Source organism: Gymnoscopelus braueri (genome assembly GCF_963280865.1).
Source record: "Gymnoscopelus braueri genome assembly, chromosome: 12".
Lineage (NCBI taxonomy): Eukaryota > Metazoa > Chordata > Actinopteri > Myctophiformes > Myctophidae > Gymnoscopelus > Gymnoscopelus braueri.
In genome coordinates this window covers 14,182,773-14,204,538 of record NC_137614.1, presented here as the reverse complement: position 1 = coordinate 14,204,538, position 21,766 = coordinate 14,182,773, and the positions used below count along the sequence as shown (strand labels likewise).

Genomic DNA, 21,766 nt, shown 5'->3' with positions numbered 1-21,766 from the left:
CCGTATTGTCCTTTTGAAGTGATATTACATTGACCAGGAAAGCTGGTTGGCCTGGTTCAGTAGTAACATGTACAGTACAAATTGTTTCTCTTCTGACCATTACTGTGGTTATAAAGTGTTACCTACTGTACAAAGACATACCTGGGAAAAGACAGGAACTTGAACAGTCAACTTAATTTAGGTAAGTTTGGATCTCAACTCAAATTTACACTGCTGAACACCCTAAAAACATATTGATATATTGTTTCCTTTGTATTGCATGAACTAGATTTCACATAATGATCATTACCTCCTCACCAGACTGTGAGTGTACATTTAGTTAGTCAGCCCTGACCCCTGCGTCTGCTTTAAGCTCTCTGCTGCTGACTGATACTGTTTCCCGTGTCTGTCTCTACCAGGTACATGGCCTAACTGGGGGCCCCCCGTCCACACACACACACACACACACACACACACACACACACACACACACACACACACACACACACACACACACACACACACACACACACACACACACACACACACACACCAGCAAATGACAGACAGCGTGATTGCTCTGTGCACCTGCCAGGCATTGGTAAACCAAAGGAAGGAGAGCGGCCCAAAGGCTAACATGTGTTACAGGCGATTATCCAATGTTATCTAGTGTTACTGTGGCCAAGGATAATGGTCACATCATGAAATAGAAAGGATGTCTGTCCTTGTCTGATGTGCTGTTTTGATTAAAAGGATTTACTGAATATGGTCTTTTAAATGCTTTTATTCAATAGCTTTTTGGTCTCTTTTAGCATGTGCAACAATGTCACTGACTTGGACACTCATAACATAAATATATTGACATCAGCAAAAACCATACTACAGTACATAATCAAATTCAAGTGACACATTTGTGTAGAAAACATTATCACAATAAAGTCTATCATTAGTACGTATATCATGGATCAGCCACATCAAACACACAAACATTCAGAATAAATAAACAGAATTAATAGGTTTTATATTGTTGCTAAAACCTACCTGAATCATCGTTTTTTTTGCAAGAGAGATAACTACAGAAACCGAAGGCTTGGTTGGTTACAGCGTTGATACATTCACCATTTCCCTTTCTTTAAACCCACATCATCATTCACTAATGAGGTGACGCAGTTACTGCACAACTGAACAAACATTAGTTGTGAAGAACACGAATCCCTTCGCAATTCCTGGTCCCCTCTCTACAGTTCTGGATAGCTGCTCCGTCCTCAATGCCCCGAGCGTAGAGACGCACCAATTGACCATGGATCCTAAGGGAGAAAATACAGCATGGCAGATGAACGACTGGCAGAATGTTACTGTATGTGATGCTATGGCGAATACAGCCGCAACATAAAAGTTGTGTAGTTTGTTTATGGTCTTTTTTTCTGGTGTCCCCCCTTGATGCTGATTATCTACAAATAGAATTGGGTGCATCCATCAATTCAATTAAACGCTTCTTTCCACAGTGAACTACAAAACCGTAAGAAAGCGGTTTAATGTATTTCTCAGGAGCATAGCATCAACAGGACTTGTATTATTTATGGTGATCGACCCTGTGATCTTTCAATTATGGGGAGGTCTCTCAAGCCTGTCCTTGGCCCCAGTGACATTAGTACCTCATATTCAGCACAAACTATTAAACTTTGATCAATCCCTCACCTGCAGAAAATGTCAGTGAAAGGCAGGATCTCTCCATCACAGTTCCACACGGAGACTGAGGGTGACTTGCTACAGCACAGTCCACAAAGTAGTTCATTCTTCTGCTTCTTCTTCTTGTCGTTTCCCATCCCTCGTTCCGCCTCACACCCTGCCAGATGCTGCTGGGATCCATCGCTGCTCTTGGTCTCGCTGTTTTGTTCACCTGTCACTCCACCCATTTCCCACTCCTCATCCTCGTCCTCCTCTTCACCCGGAGGGAGAGAGAAACGGACGGCCTTCACGCGGTGAACCTCCACGAAGGGCAGGTCGAACTAAGACATGTTAAAAGACAAAGAAGATACAGATATTACCTCATAATAGCGTTGTTATGTAGCTCTGACACTCACAGCTAGGGGGAAGTCTGCATTTCCACAATATGCAGGCTTTTATATGACAATGAGAAATGAGAAAGAATTCTGTATATTATATTATAGATATATACTCCTTGTATTCCTATTTTTAGCGATATACTTTTTTATACATATTCTTACAATATATCTATATCCTCCAGGCCCACGGCAGAGGTGGACGTTATGTTTCCACGTGTGTGTGTGTGTGTGTGTGTGTGTGTGTGTGTGTGTGTGTGTGTGTGTGTGTGTGTGTGTGCGCGCGCGCGCGCCGATCACTATAAAACCTTTTGTGCACGCTGCCAGCAGGCCAAAGAAATAAACCCTCTATATTACCCCCTATATTATTCCAGTGTGTCAATGACAAATATACAAGTAAGACGCGCGGACGCGGGAAGCGAACGAAAAAAAAAAAAAAAAAAAAGTAACAAATATATTTTTTTAAAAAGAATCTGCGTTAAAAGGAGCATCTTAGAAAAATACAAATTCACCAAAAAAAAAACTTGAATGTTTTTGAACAATTCAACAAAGTGTTTGAAGTGCCTGTTTCACCCACTTCCGGGGGGCGGAGCCAAAATCCGAGCCCGAAGTATTTGTTCGTAGACCCCCACTTAGGGGGGGTAGAAAAAGTTTCGGAGCGATTCGCAGAAGGAGCGAGTGCATTCTCCGGCAGCGGCAACAGCCGCGGAACTTCCGCGGTAACTGCCGGTGGAGGAGCGGCAGCTCCCGGCAGTGACTGCCGGCGGTGGAGCGGCGGAGCAGTGGAACTGCCGCGGAAACTGCCGGTGGAGGAGCGGCAGCAGCGGAACTGCCGGTGGAGGAGCGGCAGTCAACTTATTTTTTCCGCCGATAAAGTATAGTTTTGGACCATGACAGAGGCGTGCCGAATCAGCAGACCTTGAGGCCAAGGAGTCGCGCCCGAGCGCCTCCAGGCGCGAGTGCCCGCGACGACCGGCCGATGGTCTGCTATTCGACTAAGCGCCGTCCGAGTTATGTACCGATAGGCACAGAATCGTAAATAATATTGGTGGGGACTGCGTTACACAAACGCAGCACACTCCCAAAGCTCGCGCCACCGGCAGCTCCAGCCGCTGCCGCCGCCGCCGCCGCCGCCACCGGCAGCAGCCGCTGCCGGAAAATGCACTCGCTGTCCCTCGCGATTCGGGCACTTTTAATTTAACATGGGGTTTCAATGGGGAGTTTTTAGGAGCCTTCTCCGGGGCGTGGCTTCCGGGGGAAGGGGCGGGCTTAAACGCAACCTTGACAGGTGTGTTCAGTTTTCAAAGACCTTTCATTTGATGTATGGTACGTCTAAATTGGACATTTACTTATCTCAGAGGAGCTGCACGCAGGCAGTGCACACAGAGACACACACAGAGACACAGAGACACAACCCGAGCACGGCACACACAGAGACACAACTCAAGCACGGTTTCATAGTAAGCTCCACTTGCGCGGAGGCGCGCCTCCTTCCACTGCGTTCGCAATTATAGAATTTTTGCGAATACATAATCTCAGACTCTCTGTCACTCCAGGGCCTGGAGGGATAGTGAGTCCCACATACTTCAGACAGGTATACTTCAGACAGGTATCCCACCACATACTTCAGACAGGTATTCCATAGGCTATGTCATGAGATACCTGTCTGAAGTATGTGGTGGAACTAGCCAATCGATTGGAAGCTATCCGGCCGGTGTTACAGGATCTACTACTATAGTATTTACTCTCAACTGCTGTATACATTTTTCTTTTATTTTTTTATTTTTCTTCTATGAGAGCAAGTCCAAATTCTCATATGTGAACATACTTGGCCAACAGATTCTTCTGATTCTGTCATGTTCATCAACATCAATACATTTGGAAAGTCAACAATACCTAGGTGTGTGTGGTGAGAGGGTGGGTATTTAACTATTTCTATATGTAAAACCTATACATTTAACAGATACAGATAGTTTTTTTACCAACCGTATGTAACGCTTGCTAAGCCTCTCTAAAGTATAACAGCAGGTCTATGGAACAAAACAACTTTAACTTTCTATAAGGGTCTAGGTTATTTGCTACGTGGACTTCATAATAATGTAAAGTAACAGATTATTCATCAGTTACTGTAAAGTACCTCATCTATAGATAACATGTTCCTGTTTCAGTGTCACAATGTTGTGGCAGACGTTATACAGTACCTGGTCCTCTGCAGTGGTGTGTCTGTGGAGGAAGGTGAGGAAACCTAGTGGGTGAGTCTCCCGCACCAGGATGAGGTCCGCTGTCCCATCGGCCAGGTGAGCAGAGGGAGACAGACCCAGAGGACTTTTGGGACAGGAGCTGGACATACATGTGAGAGCGACACACCTGAACCTGCCCTCCACTCTCACCCATCCAGCAGCTGGAGAGAGATGGAGAGATAGAGAGATATATGGGAAAATAGCACTGATCCGTGTAAATGTCTAGCTTTAATTGTATGCGTGCATGTGTGTGTGCACGTGAGCGGACTTCGCAACGTTCGGCACGGGGACTAGTGATGGGTCGTTCATGATCGATTCGTTTAAAATAACTAGTTATTTCGCTTTCGTTCATGCCCCCCGTCCCCTCCCCTCGTACACAGGACGGGAGGGCAGGCTGTTCCCGCGACAGACAGACAACGGGAATCATTTGAACGGATCATTGCCATGAACATGAACGAAATCGTTTGTTCACTGAAATGAACGTTTTTTTCCCACCACTAACGGGGACTCGCTCGCCTAACGGCTTGCTCGGCGCCGTCGGCGGTGCCTCTGATTGCTCAAATCCGCTTCAGATGGCGTGCCATTTAAACGGATCCGTCACCCTTTTACGTCTTGGGTTTGAAAACGGCACTTACGCATTCCAGGAATGCGGAAGTGACCAGGACGGCCGTCAAAGGACGTGAACGGGACGGGACCCCCGTCACGTCAAACGTTTGCCGTTTGGTCACATTTGTCCCATGAAGTCACTATAGTACTATTTGAGAGTGAGAATATGTGTCATTCTGTTTTGTCTTGTTACCTTCTGAATCATTACTGACTTGGCTGTAATGGGAGCTGTACAGTGAGCCACAATCTGAAGACGGGGGAAACAGCTTCTCTGTACTCCTGGAACACACACTGCACCTAAACACACATAAACATCTTTCAGTGAGTCACCCAAATAATTCTACATCACATGACCATTTCTCTTGCCGACAAGAACTGATGTTCAAGCAAACAATGTGTTGCGATTCAACACGTTAGCTTGGAGACACGTCGTACTACGTTGTATTACGGTGTCGCGTGCCCAAAATAGCAGATCTATTAGCTCACAGTGCATTGAATGGCGACTTGTAGGTTAGCTTGTGAAGAGCTTCTAGATCGTCTATTATCGGCTATGTAGATCGGCTGTAAGACAAAGTATAAATCTGATTTTAGGCTGCACTTGACACAAGCACTGGATAACAAACCAAATTACCTTGGATTCCATTCCTACTGTATATGCATTACTTCTACCTTCTACTCAGTGACAGCAAGACAAAGACACGTGAATACTCTTACACTCTAGCTCATCTTTCTTCAAGATCAAGTTCCCCCAGCGTTGGCATGGTTCCTGCCCTCCTTAAGGTAAACCCAACACCTGAGTCTCTGTTGCATGTGGCAACAAGGATGATGAGCAAACTGTGAACTCAGACCATGTCTGGGGCACTCATGCAATTATGATGCAACTGCCAAGAACACTTTCCACCATTCCCATGAGGGGACTTGACTGTGTCCTGAAAACTAGGTTAATCTTTGTTTCTTAACCTTTAATGTCATAGCTCCTAAATGTATGGGATTAGGATTGGGCATCAATAGGTGTTCCCTCAATTCACAAATGTGTTGTAATCTTCCAACACAACACTGTCCATTCTAAACATGGTGTTACCCATCACACTAACGAAATAGGTCATTTTCATTGTGATTAGAGTATCAAGGGGGAGTACCAAAGGCTGACTAGTTGTTGTCATAGTGACAAGTGATGACTTGATCAATACAAATATCCAGTAGATACACTGTACAGCATAGAAACCAGCTACAGTAGACTATTACATTCTGAGTGTTAAGAGTGTACAAATGTACATTCTTAAAGGAGGATTTTACTGCACGTTTGGAGGATTTACTGTATGTATACCTTTGCTATGGTATGTATGACTTTAACTCCTCGTGATAAAGGATCATGGTGCTTACTCCAACTTTGCACTTTGTAAATCAATAACAGCGTCTGCTAAATGCCTAGATGGAGAGTGTATGTGCTACAAGGTAAATTTGGCATCTATCTAAACAACATACCTATAATAATTTATCTAATTTGCACTAGTATTTCTGTTTACCCAGAGAGGCAGCGTGTGTTGTCCCTGGGGCTGGAGAGCGGCTGGTCTGCTGGAATGTAGTGAACTATGCCTGCATAGGTCCTGTTACTCAGGTACACCATAAAACCTAAGGAGAGAAGAAGCAGAAAGACTTTCTGTATACACCGTATGCAATTTCAAAGACTTGAAACAGAGTCATGTACAGTAACCCAGTGGTTCTCAAAGTGGGGTCCGGGAACCGCTAGGGGTCCTTGAGGGGGTTCCAGGGGGTCCCCAGCAAAATGAGGAGGAACAGCTTAACCACTTTACGTTCAGATGTTTTTAAAATCTTTTGAAAAATCTTGAAAGATCTTGAAAAATGTATTGAAAACTTTGGAATATTTTTACATTTGATCAGGGCTGCCCTAATGCGTCAACCAGTGTGTATAATACATAATTGTTGTCAGTTTCAGGTTCATATTTTGAGCATCATGTCACCTGATCACCCAGAAGTATCGCTAAAATATAACCTTTACAAAACAAATGCCATCATATCCATTCCTCGGATTAACCATTTTCATGCTGCCGTCCCTAGTTTAAGCTAAATAGAATAGAAAATAGTGAGAATAGCCGATCTACAAGATCACAAAACGAGCTTGTAGATCAGACTTCTCGGGCACGCCATACCTGAAAAGTCATATCTGAGAGGCCCCATCCAGCGGTGTCTCTCACTCTCTGCCAGCACGTCTCCATAGAAGCCATATCCCAATAGAGAGACAGAGTAGCGTACCAGAGCAGAGGGGTGGTGGACAGAACACACATCCAGAGGTTGAGAGTCACCTGCAGGGGGTTTTAAAGAACACAGAAGACCAAATAAGTGAGTCTAGACCTCTCAGCGTGGAACAAGGGTTTAAGTGTAAGATTTAAGTGATTTCCAATCATTCAGGAACGAACTGAGTCCGTGTGGGGATTATTTGAAATGTTGATGTAGTGTTATATGCAAGGGAAATATAACCAGGGTTTGATTTGCGGGGGGCAAGGGGGGAATGTGCTTAGACTGAATTAAATACATGCATTTCCTTTTGGGAAATGTAGACTGTAGAATCTGTTTATGTTTGATAAGATCACAATTTAACAATTTCATTTGAAAAAAAAATATTTTAACCACATTAAACCTGACATCCCATACTTTGGGCCAAATTAAAAATTTCAATTCAAAAATAGCAAAAAGGTTATACAAGCTCACATGATGTGACATATTATGAGCTTGTAAATCGTCTGTTGTCACTGTATGTCGTCACTGTATGAGAAGTACAAGAAGTACAGTATATACCTGTAGGGATTAAGTGGTTAAGAAAATGGAAGCCCACTCTATTTTCTTTCACAAATCGAACCCTGAACATAAGCATCTCTTACCAATGATGATGTGCAAAGCTGACGTAGTGGGATCATTCACTCCCACTGTGGCAAAACACACACAGTCTGTAGAGCCTGTAGGTACAAATACAACACGATGAATGTGCCACTCAAAGCTACATTTTAATAAATGTATTTATGGACTAATATACTGCTGTGTGCTTCACAGCATCTGTTACCAGCAGGAATAATCCCAATGTGAAGGTCACAGGGCTGTAAAGTCACGGTGGGATCATTCTCCGAAAGGCCCGCCTCCTGTTGCGTCCGTCCAATCAGACCATGCAGTATTTCGCTGAACATTCCGTCCCCGCCCACACATACCACACTGTTGTGAGCAAACACAAGAGTTTCTGTCATAAATTCATTCTCCCAGTGAGTGCAGTTCAGCTGTAATGCTCCTCATTCCACTGTGTTGTTTACGCCCACATGGACACACGTCTTACCCGTCAAAGCCTGTCAGGTCTTTCTTCAGTAGGTGATCTCTGGCATGGTTTGCCCGCTCAGTCACTATACAACAGAAGTGAAGGAATTACTAAATAAATTACAAGCATCTTTGAATAATTGAATATGTGAATTTAATATTTAAAATCACACAATAACCTTAAAAGCCATTCAAAATTGATAAAGTGACATGGAAACAAGCTTCCATTGTGAGAGAGGCCATGGTCAACCAGTATGCTAATTGACCATGGCCATGGCTTGGCTATTGTTCTCACAGAACAAGTTTGGCCACCATAAACTTTCACAGGTACAGTCAGCGGCGAGGGGGGGTGGGGGGATAACTGCCTCTATTGTTGGAAGAAGCCAAGCAGCGGTGTCATTAGAGGTAGTATGAATTAACTTTTTGCCAGACCCAGGGGGTCGGCCTACATGAGGCTTTGTCGGTCGGTCGGTCTGTCCCTCTTTTCCTACCTGTCCCTCTTTTTGATTGGCCAAGCTTCACGTGACGTAGTGCTCTGATCTTCAGATTTCAACCACTAGGGGTCTGGCAGTGCTCCGAGGAGCACCTTTTCTAGTTTTCTATCATGTTGCGGGCTGCATTGGACCTCCGCGCACAGCAAAATGCCCGCGGGCCGCAAGTTCGACACCCCTGATTTAAAGCGTTATACAATCTTGGAGGCCAGTCTATGTCATTACTATGACATCATATTGATGACATCAGGGATCTCCATATATGGGCATAAAAGGGACAAGGAGAGACAGACAGACAGAGATTTTTGGCACATCACACCCTTGGGTCCATGGCAATGCACACGCCAAATTCGGGCGGTTCTCGGGATATGCGGGGAACAGGCAGAGATTATGTGCATTTACAGATAAATATTTATGATCAGCCGCTGATCCGATCGACTTCCCTTCCCTTCCCATCACACAGACAGATACACAGAGATTCTGTGCATTTAGGCTATAGATAGATAAACTATTGAAAACCTTCAATGGTGATGTAACGTGTCTCAGAGGTACGTTGTCTTGTCTTACCAACGACATGACAGCTGATACCAGCCAGCTCAAACAGGGGGGCAACCACAGAATGGTAGATCTTTCTTCCTCTCTTCTTTCCTCCAAATGGGTTGATGAACACCAACAGTCTGTGAGGCCGTAGAGGGCCTGGCGATGACAGATAACCACACAACAGTTTCAAACAAAACACTGTAGGTCAGTTACACCGCCCTCAAGGGACTGTTAATGATAGTGGAAATAGTCAGGCATGTATAGTAAAATCATGACCCCATGTTTTTCACGAGTGTAGATAAAGTCTGGTTTAACTTTTTCAAATTGATTACAAGATTCTGCATTTTTGGATAAAATGTCCATCAAAACATTGGTAATCGGTGGTCTAGGACTCTCCAAAATCGGGATCAGCATGGGACCCAAATATCTGGCATCGGTCGGGCTCCAGCTCTCAGTCTTATCATTCATACAGTATAATGACTCATCCTTACTGTGAGTTAGGGGTGCAACAGTTAATCGATCTAATTCGTTTAATCGGTTATAAAAAAATATTGATGATCAATAATTTAATAAAAGAATCGATTAATAATTGATCCCATTTTGACCATGTAATTATAAAAAAGCTTTGAAAATACAGAAAATAGCCGATCTACATTGCATATTGCCGCGCAATAAAAAATATTTAAAAAAAATCCAGCTTCTCGATGATTTGATTTAGCAAAAGAGTGATTGATAGAATAATCGCTAAGAAATGAATGCATCCTTACTGTGAGTTTTGAGGGCAGCTCGTAGTTGCGTTGTCCACTGGTCTCTGAGATCCCGACTAGGGCAGCTGAACTGGATTCGGCCCAGTCTCCATAGCAACCCATAGGAACCACCACTGCTGCTGCGCTTCACATAAAAAACTGAATAAGGAAGATAAGGAAGTACTCAAAGTAAACCAGGGGTGCAACAGTTATCTAACCTAACAGATTTAATCGATAAAAAATCATGAAAATAGCGCATCTACAAAACTCACAACGCAGCTCGATGAGATTGTAGATTGGCTATTTTTGCTATTTTAGTATGACGCTGTTGTACGATAAAGTATAAAATGCGGCATAAGTGGTCAATCAGACTAATCGATTTCATCAACCATAAAAACAATAATTGTTTCGCATTGATTTGTTGATATATAAAAACGAAACAACAAAAGTCCCCCAATTATTTGATTAATTGAAAACGTAATAAAATAATAATAATAATAATTCTTAAGCAAATAATTGATAGTCGTAGCCCTAAAGTAATCACTCTGCAACATTAGCTCTGGTCTCTGGGACATAAACTACTGCTGTAGGCCTATGTAGGCTACTACCAGCTAATTAAAGCTCCAGTATACTATGTGATGTCAAAATGTGATGAAGTGGATTTTGCTCAAAACATCACTATGATGCTTAATTAAAAATGTAAAAGGGGAGCTATAAGCTACAGTGTGTGGAGTCAAGAAGAATATTGGGTAAATAAAGGGCCTGTTTACATGAGCAATGTTTAAAGCTACTTTATTGTTTGGTTTAGTACAGCTTGTAGCCCTGCGTTGGTGACATCTAATATTTCCCTTAATCACTTTCAACCTGGCGTCTCTATTTTGGGCATGTCATGAAATCTTCCAAAACTTTTCAGAAAGAGCAAAAATACCAGATGTACAAGCTCACAGTCACAACTCACAACCATCGCATCGACAGCTTGTAGATCAGCTATGTGGGGGGGGGGGGGGGGGTGATAGTGTATAAAATAGGGCAGCATATAAGTGGTTAAACCCACCTGTGAAGTCTTTGTCTGTGTCTTCAACAGACTTGAGGGGAAATATCTCCACCCGGTCATCTTCCACTCCGATCAATTCAGCCACTGGTACTGAAACTTCAATCAAAAAAGTAGGATATAATTATCTATTTAAAAAATAAAAATCATAAAAAATATAGCAAAAAAGTCAACTCAAGTCAAAGTAGTTCAAAATTGTACTTACGTATAGTACTTGAGTAAATGTACTTACATTGTAGTTACCTTCCAGCACTGGAGCTATTCTGACCGTTTCCACCTTATGGAAGCTAAATATCTATTTTGTTATCAATCAATATTAACTAAGAGAAAAGATCATTAAAGGTACCTTCATGGATGGCCTGTAAGAAATTAGAGAAGAAGACTGTGTGTCCTACTGTTGGATAATGTTCTTGGGCTGCATGTGAACCTCAACTGTCTTGCTCTAGTCTATGCTGTTATTATGAGTTGTTGGCTGATGCTATGGGCCTACTGTATGGTCAAATGTGCGGTGCGTGCGTGCGTGCGTGCGTGCGTGCGTGCGTGCGTGCGTGCGTGTCCTGTCCTCTTTGTTATGATTGAGCTGCATGGTTGCATGTCTTGTTTGTAGTGTTTTTGTTCTTGTTCTTTGTTGTCATGGCAATAAAGTCTTCTGATTCTGATTCTGATTCTGATTCTGATTCTGATTCTGATTCTGATTCTGATTCTGATTCTATCTCACTATCTGTAGTCTTGTTTCTGCATGCTGTCAGACAGGATGGGTGGCTTTAGTGCATATAGCAACAACCAGTGGTGTAAAATAAGTACTTGTACTCAAGTACTGTCCTTAAGTACAATTTGGAGGTATTTTTACTTAACTGGAGTAGGCCTACTTCCAATTTTCAGTACTTTTACTTATACTCCACTACATCTCAGAGGCAAATATTATACTTTTACTGCAATTATTTGAAAACTTTATGACTAGTTAGGCTACTTTGTATATTTTGATTATTATCACAAAACATGTATTTTAACCACTTCAAATACACATTTTCGAAAATAGCCAATCTACAACCTCACACTTGTAGATCTGCTATTTTCAAAGGATTTTTATACATTTTATACATTTGAAAACTTGTGAAATGGGACAAGTCTGTGCTGTGCATAATGAGTACCTTCTACTTTTGGTACTTTAAGTACATTTTGATGCCAATACTTATATTTATTCAAGGACATTTTGCATTCCAGACTTTTACTGCAATGTATTTCTACATTGCAGTATTTATTGATAGCCTACTTTTACTGAAGTAAAACATCTGAGTACTTTTTCCACCCCTGGCAACAACATTGCGGGTTGAACAGGCAGCCTAATTACACGTGCGTCCATATTTTGTGTGCCCCATGTTAACGGCTGGAAACAATACTCTGCCTAGTCTACATGTTGCGTAGCCCTGAAACATGACTGTCATACCATGACAGTCATGTAACCGAGTGTTCCTGGTTTTCGAGTGTTCGAGTGTTCCTGGTTTTTACATTTACAACATGTACATTAACGTTCAAATTTCAAATATAAAGTGCTGACCCCCATGCAACGGATGTAAAAAGTTGAGCCGGCAAAGGTCTAAGTACCTGTATCAACCGTATTGTTCAATAAAAAGCTTTTTAATTCGATCGGCGGCCATTTTCTATTTTTTATTTTATTTGTTTGTAATGTATCAGAGTGCAATACACCTCCAAACCAGTAATGTCGCATAGTTGAAAGCATCGGAGAAAATTTGGAGAAAATGGCCGGCGATTGGATTAAAAAGCTTTTTATTTAACAATACGGAATATACAGGTACTTAGACATTTGCCGGCTCAACTTGTTACATCCGTGGCATAGGGGTTAGCAGTAGCACTTTATATTTGAAATTTGAACGTTTATGTACATGTGAGAGTTGTAAATGTAAAATCTAAAACCAGGAACACTCGGTTCCATGACGCTTGTGACACACGAGCGTCATGTGAACCATGGCTACATGTTGCGCTACCCTCAAATGCCAGCCTAAATTAACGTCCAACTATATATTTGGAGATGAAAGACTATATCGTGAAAAAGCGACACACTTACTGGTTTTCTTGTCGCAATTCTTCTTGTCCACTTCAGTCCAGTTGAAGTACCAGCCGGTCAGCACCGCCCGGTACCTTTTCTTTCCAACCCATAAACTGGACTCCAGCCTCTGATCCATCCTGCATCTGAAAATGTCCATTAACGCACCGATCGCAGGGTCGCTTCTGTCACACTGCGGTCAACAATAACAATTTGTTACGATCACATTTTATATCACATTTTTTAGACTATATCCTGGGGGGGAATCAATTTTTTATCTTCATCAATCAGCAGCATATCCGTACCAATCCTAATTATCCATCTTCATCTGAGCTTAAATTAGATGCACAAATAGCAATAAAATAATCTAGTCCAAAGAAAGTTCCAAACCACTCTGTGGCACCTACTATGTCATAACATAGGTGTTGTTCCAAAACATACCCTGACAGTCCCTCCCACCTGACACCTGCATGCTGCAGCCTCAGTGTCCCGATTGGACAAGAGAAGCGAAACTACGTAAGTATACAAATGAATACACTTACAGACTCACACAACCAGAATAGGTTGTCCATGACTCCATGGGTAGGATATTCATATTCCTGCATAACCTGACAGACAGGATAGACAGATAGATAGATAGATAGATAGATAGATAGATAGATAGATAGATAGATAGATAGATAGATAGATAGATAGATAGATAGATAGATAGATAGATAGATAGATAGATAGATAGATAGATAGATAGATAGATAGATAGATAGATAGATAGATAGATAGATAGATAGATAGATAGATAAAACCTGGACTTGTCTGATGGCACTGACTCACTTAAGAACCACTGAGATTGATTGATTGATTGATTGATCGATCGATTGTTCAATTGATGGGGTGTTGCACTTTTGCATTCTGGGATGTAAATGTTACACAATACGACTAATAGTCTGTAAAAGTCTGTAAAATAATCTAAATAAATTGTTCCCCCCCAAAATATGAGTGATAAAATATTTTCATACCACACACGCACCCAGTATGAAACGCATTCATACATTATAGATGCAATTTTAAGAAGTAATCATACAGTTGATTATTCAATTATAAGATACAAATTTGAGTATAGGGTGTAGCATTTAAATTTTAGTATAAAAGATCTGATGCAAATTCCCTCAATGCTATTGAGTAGATCTAGCAGTGTATTTTTTTGGATTGATTGAATACTTTATTTAGCAGTTTACAAAAAAAGCACAGAAAGTGTAGGTCTATATACAAAGGGATGCTAAAAAGGATTAAACCCAAGAAAGCACTTATAGGCCTGGCTTGTTTTTATTGGGGTGCATTCAATTAATCGAAACATTTAGTGACAGACAAATATACAATACTAAACATCAAAACATCTTATAAACGAGTTGTAATAAAAAAAAGAAAAAAATGTACAGTAAACAGTGTGTGGGGGGGGGGGGGGGTGATTGAAGTAGTTTGACAGCCTTTGTGGTGTAGAGAGGCCAATAGCCTGACCAGTTTGTTTTGGGATGTCTGGAGCCTTGTTTTTAAGGCCTTTATAGTGATTTTTGGTTCAATTTAACTGATAACCAATGTTAGCATCTCACATAATACATGAAGTCATTGAATGGTTCTGTCAGTCAGTCACTGTCACTGAATGTGGAAACTGATCTCCGAGCGAGATGAACTTCCGGCGTGACAAACACATGTTCCTGAGTAGTGAAGTTAACTTTAATGTTCCAAAAGATATCATCCGGTTTGGGGGGACACTGGCATATTTTACTTTGAAATAAAAAACAGGTACATGGCAGTTTATTCAAGCCAGAGCCATGTTCAAAGGAGCTTTATTGGCTTGAGAAAAAACATACGTTTACATTGGCCAAAGCAAGTGTCAAAATATAATAAAAACAGTTTAAGAAAAGGGGAAAGTATATACAGTTGGAGGGGGTACAGTATTGTGACATTGCGTCGTGGCATGTACATGGCATATTATATGTAAATATACGTATGGTATATAGCCTGCAACAGGGTATGAAGCTTTTTTGAAACAAAAAGGAGCAATCAAATTGCTGTCACTTTGGGACAATTAGCAGCATTTTTTCTCAAAACCATTTAAATAGTAAAAAAATAAAATGTAAAAATCATATTCATATTGCAAGCATATGAGCTTTTATTTTGGAGTCAAAGTGCAGCCGCTGACCGGATATGTTGTAATCATTATATCCAGCTTGACAGCCGTTGCATCCTTGTTCCTTCCCCTCTCTGTTAGCACATAAACTTAGCTAGCTAGACCAGGCTTCTGCAATCTAATCTGTTTCTGTCAATATTATGAATTACTAGACCTCTAGTCTGTATTATTACAGTTCATTGGTGTTTCCATAGTCCTGATATACAGACAAAATGAACATACGAAATGCGAGGGTAAGTTTGGCCGACAAGCTTTTTTCTAGCAGCCATGCAGTTCCAACCGGCTAATCTTAGCTAGCCTAGCTCGTTACTGAAGCTAACATTAGCACTAGTCGTTATTATTAACAATGCTGATATTGTGTCATAACACATGCTTGTGCTATATATATAATATGCATATATTTAGATGAATTAACAGCCAGTGCTGATGTCTAAGATGTAGTATTGTATACTATTGTATGTCTTTAAATGTCTCTGAATTGAATACACAGGTCCTCAATGGAAACAAGTCCTCAGGGCTTTTTGGGGTTATCCTTTTAGACCAAGTTTGACTGTGCTTGTTTGCCTTTCTGTCTAATAAAGTATTCAATCAATCAAAGGTGTTTAATTTTGTTTCTTCTTCTCATAAACAGCCAGAGGACCTAATGAACATGCAGCACTGTAACCTGCTGTGTCTACCAGAGAACTACCAAATGAAATATTACTTCTATCATGGGTTGTCTTGGCCACAGGTGAATTATACTGTTAATATAAGTTTCCATGTACATGTTATGTCCGTATAATCCCATATATATATATATATATATATATATATATATACATATATATATATATATATACATACATATACATACTTAACCAGTGTCCATTGCCATTACATTTCAGCTCTCCTACATTGCAGAAGACGAAAATGGCAAAATAGTTGGATATGTGTTGGCCAAGATGTGAGTATCTGTAACCATTTTTTGCAGAATTGAAGTAAGTAGGTGGAAAGTAGATCTAGTGGTGGAAAGTAACTAAGTACATGTACTCAAGTACAGTTTTGAGGTATTTGTACTTACTTAAGTATTTCCAATACTTTTCCTTCTACTCCACTACATCTCAGAGGCAAATATTATACTTTTACTCCACTACAATTATTTGAAAACTTGAGTTGCTTGTTACTTTGTAGATTTAGATTATTATTACAAAACGTACATTAACCACTTCAGCCCTATATACATTTCGGCCATTTGAAAATAGCCGATCTACAAGCTCACAATGCGCGACACATTGTGAGCTTGTAGATCGGCTATTTTCGGAAGAGTTTTATACATTTGAGAACTTGAATTGGGACATTCTGTATTGAGTACTTTTGGTTCGTTTTGAATTCCGGACTTTTACCTGTAACAGAGTATTTCTATATTGCGGTATTGATACTTTTACTTTAGTAAAAAATGTGAATACTTTTCCACCACTGAGTAGATCTGATTTGTGGTGTTTTTAATGGGTTTCACCAAACTGTTTCTTTCCAGGGAGGAGGACCCAGATGATGTCCCTCATGGTCACATTACGTCTCTGGTGAGTCTGTGCTCCACAACGAAGTGAGACTAGCCTGCACACCTGTGCTGTGTTGCGTCACGATTAGGACATTTCACTTGATGATTAATTGTCACACAAGTGGTTGCAATTAACGATTGAATTGTGTTTTTGCCATTGAACATTGTTTTTGCCGTTGAACATTGGAACATAGAAATTAAAATTACATTTCCGTTTGGCATTTAGGCTTCATAAACAAACACAGATACTGTAGGATAGGATAAAAGAGCTGTTGTACTTTGAAGAGGTGCGCCTTTTGCTCAGCTGCATGGTTCGATTTGAGTGTAATATTAGTTACTCTTATCAAAACCTCAGTTTGAGAAAATTAACTTTATTAAAGCCATAATGATGAAGTAATATTATTATTGTTTTCGCTATTTTATTTAGTCTATTATTATATAGCAGTCACTCTGTATGTGCACACACGCACCTGAGTTTGTTCAATGTGTGTATGTTAGGTTGGTGAGTGAAGGATGGGGGTCGCTAGCCATAGCCAAGTCTCTTTTTTTTTTGTGGCCAGCCAAAAAGGTTGAGAACCACTGGAATCAACGTCTTTACTGAGACCTGGTTGGCTCACAGGCTCCGTTTCAGGGATCATTGAAGGCTTCAAGGCGTTGGCTCGGCAGACAAATCTGTGTATTGGGATATTGTGTGGGCTTTGAAAACCGGTGATCGATCGCGGTCGACACCTCTGTAGACAGATACTGTAGATAAGAGAGTCAGCCAAATGTTTGTTATATGAAATGTAAATATAAGTCGCTGTCTGTGTCTTCCAGGCTGTGAAGCGCTCCCACAGACGCTTGGGTCTGGCTCAGAAGCTCATGGACCAGGCCAGCAGGGCCATGATTGAAAACTTCAATGCTAAATATGTCTCTCTTCATGTGCGCAAAAGGTAATGCCCATTTCAAGCTATCCATATGATTTGTATTTCTGTGTGTATTTCTTTGGGGGCTGCAACACTAATAGATTTAATCTATAGTAAAATCGTTTATCAGTAATTTAATCAAAATCTATTAAAAAATCAATCCCTATTTTGGGCATCATCCTAGGCGTAACGTGTCGGGGGGGGAATTAATACGAAAATGGCAGATGTACAAGCTTACAATGCGTTGTATTCAGTGGTTAATCAGTACATTTATATATAATGTTTGGTAAAAATATTTTCAAAACCTGCTTCTCGATTATCGACAGTTGCAGCCCTAATAGAGTACAGAAGTCCTGACGTCACTTGTTCATCCCCTGGTTCGTAAAGTAATTTCTCTATGGAGAATAACATTGGGTCATCTTAGAATCGTCTCATATAAGAATTGTGGTCCAAAAATAAACAAACTGTCTCTGCGATATTGTCAGGGAGGAGGTTCTGTATCGTTTATTATAGTCAGTCACTTATATTTGATGGTCTGTTTCTGGCGAAAATTTTACTAATTTGGTGGAAGTAACATTATCGTTTTCTCACCGTCAGTTGATGCTTCAGATCCATAAGAGTCAAACCGCCGGGATCATTTGTTTGTTTTTGGAACACAGTTCTTATTTGACACGATATTAAAGACTATGGGGATTCAGAACGGGGGTGGAAAACCGCGAACCAGGTAGGATGTGTAAATTACGTCAGACTTCGGTGCTCTATTTCTTTAATGTTTAAGATAAATAACCAGGGTCCCACTCACCTAGCAACCCCTGGGTGTGAATACTGATAATTGTGCACCTGTGTTCTTGTTGCAAGGAACTTATGAATGCTTATTTTCTCATCATAGCAACCGAGCTGCCTTGCACCTGTACTCCAACACACTGAAATTCCAGTAAGTCCTTTAGTCATATCTGTCATATCTGTCTATCAATATTACTTATTGCATGTAGCTCATATTCATTTGTTATATATTGATACATTTTCCCTTGGCCTTTCACAGAATTAGTGAAGTAGAGCCTAAATACTATGCAGATGGGGAGGATGCCTACGCCATGAAGAGAGATTTGATCCACATGGCAGATGAGGTGACTTTCTAATCCCAAGTTTTATTTACCATAGCAATGATGGCGACTCTCTAGCAATGATGGTGTGTTGTCCAGTTCTTTGTCCCTGACGAATATTTAACAGTCCTGAATTATGTCCTGATGAAGACCATGTTCGGTCGAAACGCAGTGACTCACTATGTTAATAAAAACTTTTTTTAATATTATTTTTGTACTCATCTCTTTACTCAACTCAGATCGCTGTGGGCGTTTTTTGCTTTATGGCTCATGTTCATTGTTTATTTACTATATGGTAACAACAGAGAACTGCTGGTGGGACCGCTTCCAAGCAGGCCACAAAATATAACGAAAAGCTCCTTGAAATTATTATTTGTTAAGACTGTAAAGTGCACAAGATTATTAGAATAGCATTGAGAAGCCAGGAACACAAATGGCTGTAAAGTTAGCTACATGCTGATTGCTTGCTATGCATTTTAAACTTGTGTTCTTCCTTAAAGGAATAGTTCACCCAAAAAAATACATTTTTTCTATCGATTAGTCACCCCATGGAGACTAGAATTCATGGATATTTTTGTTTTTGTTGCATTCCTAAGCCAATAATTTGATGACCAGTGGACCGGTAGGCAGTGGTTCTTTGTGTCTCCTACCGGAGCTGCTGCCTGTCATCAAATTATTGGCTTAGGAATGCAACAAAAACAAAAATATCCATGAATTCTAGTCTCCATGGGGTGACTAAACGATAGAAAAAGTCATTTTGGGGATGAACTATCCCTTAAGACGGCATTGAAGGACTTCATGACTTCTCAAACCATGTGTTGTTATGTATCATGTTGCACAATGTACACAGTACAAGAAAAAAATCCTAATTTTCCTTTGCTCCAACAGAACTCTCTTTAAAGAAATGTACCAATGCCAATGTGCTGTCTGTGGCCTGCAGTTACGAAAACCAGGAGTACGCGTATTGGGACCAGATGCCACATCTGCCTACAGCCTGTCGGGGTCTGGTGACCTGGAGGGAGAAAGAGACAGCGGAGGAGAGAGTAAAGAGCTCAGTGAAGTTAGCGAGGCCACAGAAAGCACGGACGTCAAAGATTCCTCCTCTGATTCACAATGACTCTAGCTATTTTTTAATTCATCCCTTACTCTTTTTTTTTTTATCCCGAACCTCCTCTGATGCTACCTTGGGTCTCACCATCTTGGCCGTTGATACCTTTAACCACACATTTTTTTTGTTTCAGAACTCTCTTTTCACTGTATTGACCAACAACGGAGACTTGGAAAATGGGGAGAATGTTTTGTAAATGAAAATAATGTTCAAATTCACGACTTGTTTCAGAAGTTTTTATTATACTACTTGGTGTTGTTACTGCTTCAGGAGTGGGCCCCAGCTTCTGTAAGATTTTGAAATTGAAAACATATACAATGCTTTTCAATTTGCCTCTGTCAGGTATCTTGAGTATTTAACAAAAATACCAATAAACCTGTAAAATGAATACATTAAGTACTGCACTTGTGTCATTGAGTACATTGCACACAACGTTGAAGGCAACATGCACACACCACTTGCTTTATCTCTTCAGTGGTGCAGGGATTCAAATTCCCCAAAGATCAAGATTTTAAAGAACATTTTGAATTCCACTCATTACCTCTGCATTGATATATATATATATATTGACATTTTGGTCGCAGGACCTTTTATCAAGACAACCAACCATGAAGTGGCAATGCATAAGTACAATGCATAATTCCATGATTATTATGGATAATTATTTCGTAATTATTATGGAATTATGAAATTTACATACACAAACACAAATTTACTTTTTTTTAGCTTTTTCTTTGGACAAAAACTGTTGGTCTGTTGACTGGGGTCCCCCAGGGGTCTATACTTGACCCCACTCCTTTTTTCTCTTTGTAGGAAAATAGCCGATCTACAAGCTCACAACACATTGTGCTATTTCTGTGCTATTTTTGTCAAATGTTCACCTATTTTAGCCAGATGTTTGCTTATGACATGCCAAGAATAGAGATATAGGGACTGTGGTTAAGACTGCTCTGCTGAATGTGATTGAAAATCTACTAGGCGTAATGTATGTGTCTGACATTGGTTTGGACTCTGCATACCACACATCGAATGCTGCAGTTGCTTTTTCTGGCCTGGCACAGAAACTCATGCTTTCCTCCTCTTCCAAGTTATTGCTCTTATTGACGATTCAGTCAGTAGTACACACCTGAAAATGTGCTTGACATTACAGTAATATGAGACTATATTTTGCAACTGGACTTTTTTGACCAGCAAACTACTTCCCAGTAAACCTCTCTTGTATTGGTTGTCTTACTGGATCAACTATGCATTGCTGCTTACATCTTCTTTGGACAAATTACCCACCTCCACCCCTACTTTGAACTGAAGTAGTCATTATTGAAGTTGAGTAATAATTATACACGAGGGATGGACACTTTACAGTAGATTTCCCCTTTCTTGTTCCGTGTTCTTTGTGATATTGATCAAAAACTGTAAATTCAGAGATATCCAGACTGACTAGGCAACAGTTCTAGTGCATGTTAGAGGAAGGAAGGAAGGAAACAAAGGGAAGGGGTTCTTGCTAACCACACACTTTCTGCAAGAGTACCAGACTGATCTTTATGCCACTGACTGTCAGAAATTAGGGGTGTAACAGTTAATCAAACTAATCAATTTTATCAATTTAAAAGAAATCTATAATGCCCTACAAAGCCAAAGTGCAGTAACTAAACAAAGAATTGAACTGATAAAAAGGACTCTAAAGTATTTCAATTGACCAGCCAAATGGGTTATCAGTATATAAGTGATGTTGCACTAATAGTATATCTGTTCTTGAGGTAATTATTTATACCCCAATATCATGAAGCATGAAACAAATAAGTCAGAGTGCCCCAAAATTTGTG

The 21,766-nt window shown here is 40.6% G+C and overlaps 2 protein-coding genes across 3 annotated transcripts; one reads left to right on the top strand and one right to left on the bottom strand.

Annotated features, from left to right (window-relative positions):
• Positions 1-745: 745 nt before the first annotated feature.
• LOC308097230 (ceramide kinase) lies at positions 746-13,581 on the bottom strand. Of its 2 annotated transcripts, none has more exons than XM_080444894.1 (14): positions 13,544-13,581; positions 13,124-13,295; positions 11,041-11,136; positions 10,008-10,145; positions 9,268-9,396; positions 8,232-8,295; positions 7,968-8,113; positions 7,789-7,863; positions 7,060-7,212; positions 6,415-6,520; positions 5,082-5,185; positions 4,244-4,443; positions 1,678-1,988; positions 746-1,286 (listed from the first exon to the last, which is right to left on the bottom strand). In XM_080444894.1, exons 2-14 carry the CDS (start codon positions 13,260-13,262, stop codon positions 1,172-1,174), a joined length of 1,776 nt encoding a protein of 591 aa, XP_080301020.1. In that variant the 5' UTR covers positions 13,263-13,295; positions 13,544-13,581; the 3' UTR covers positions 746-1,171. The 2 variants fall into 2 exon arrangements, with proteins under 2 accessions (XP_080301020.1, XP_080301019.1); XM_080444893.1 differs by lacking the exon at positions 13,544-13,581 and adding an exon at positions 13,408-13,501.
• A 1,764-nt stretch (positions 13,582-15,345) lies between these two features.
• Positions 15,346-20,331, top strand: naa10 (N-alpha-acetyltransferase 10, NatA catalytic subuni). Its single transcript, XM_080444488.1, has 8 exons — positions 15,346-15,523; positions 15,922-16,020; positions 16,175-16,233; positions 16,804-16,849; positions 17,644-17,759; positions 18,622-18,666; positions 18,775-18,859; positions 19,776-20,331. Exons 1-8 carry the CDS (start codon positions 15,503-15,505, stop codon positions 19,950-19,952), a joined length of 648 nt encoding a protein of 215 aa, XP_080300614.1. The 5' UTR covers positions 15,346-15,502; the 3' UTR covers positions 19,953-20,331.
• Positions 20,332-21,766: the final 1,435 nt, after the last annotated feature.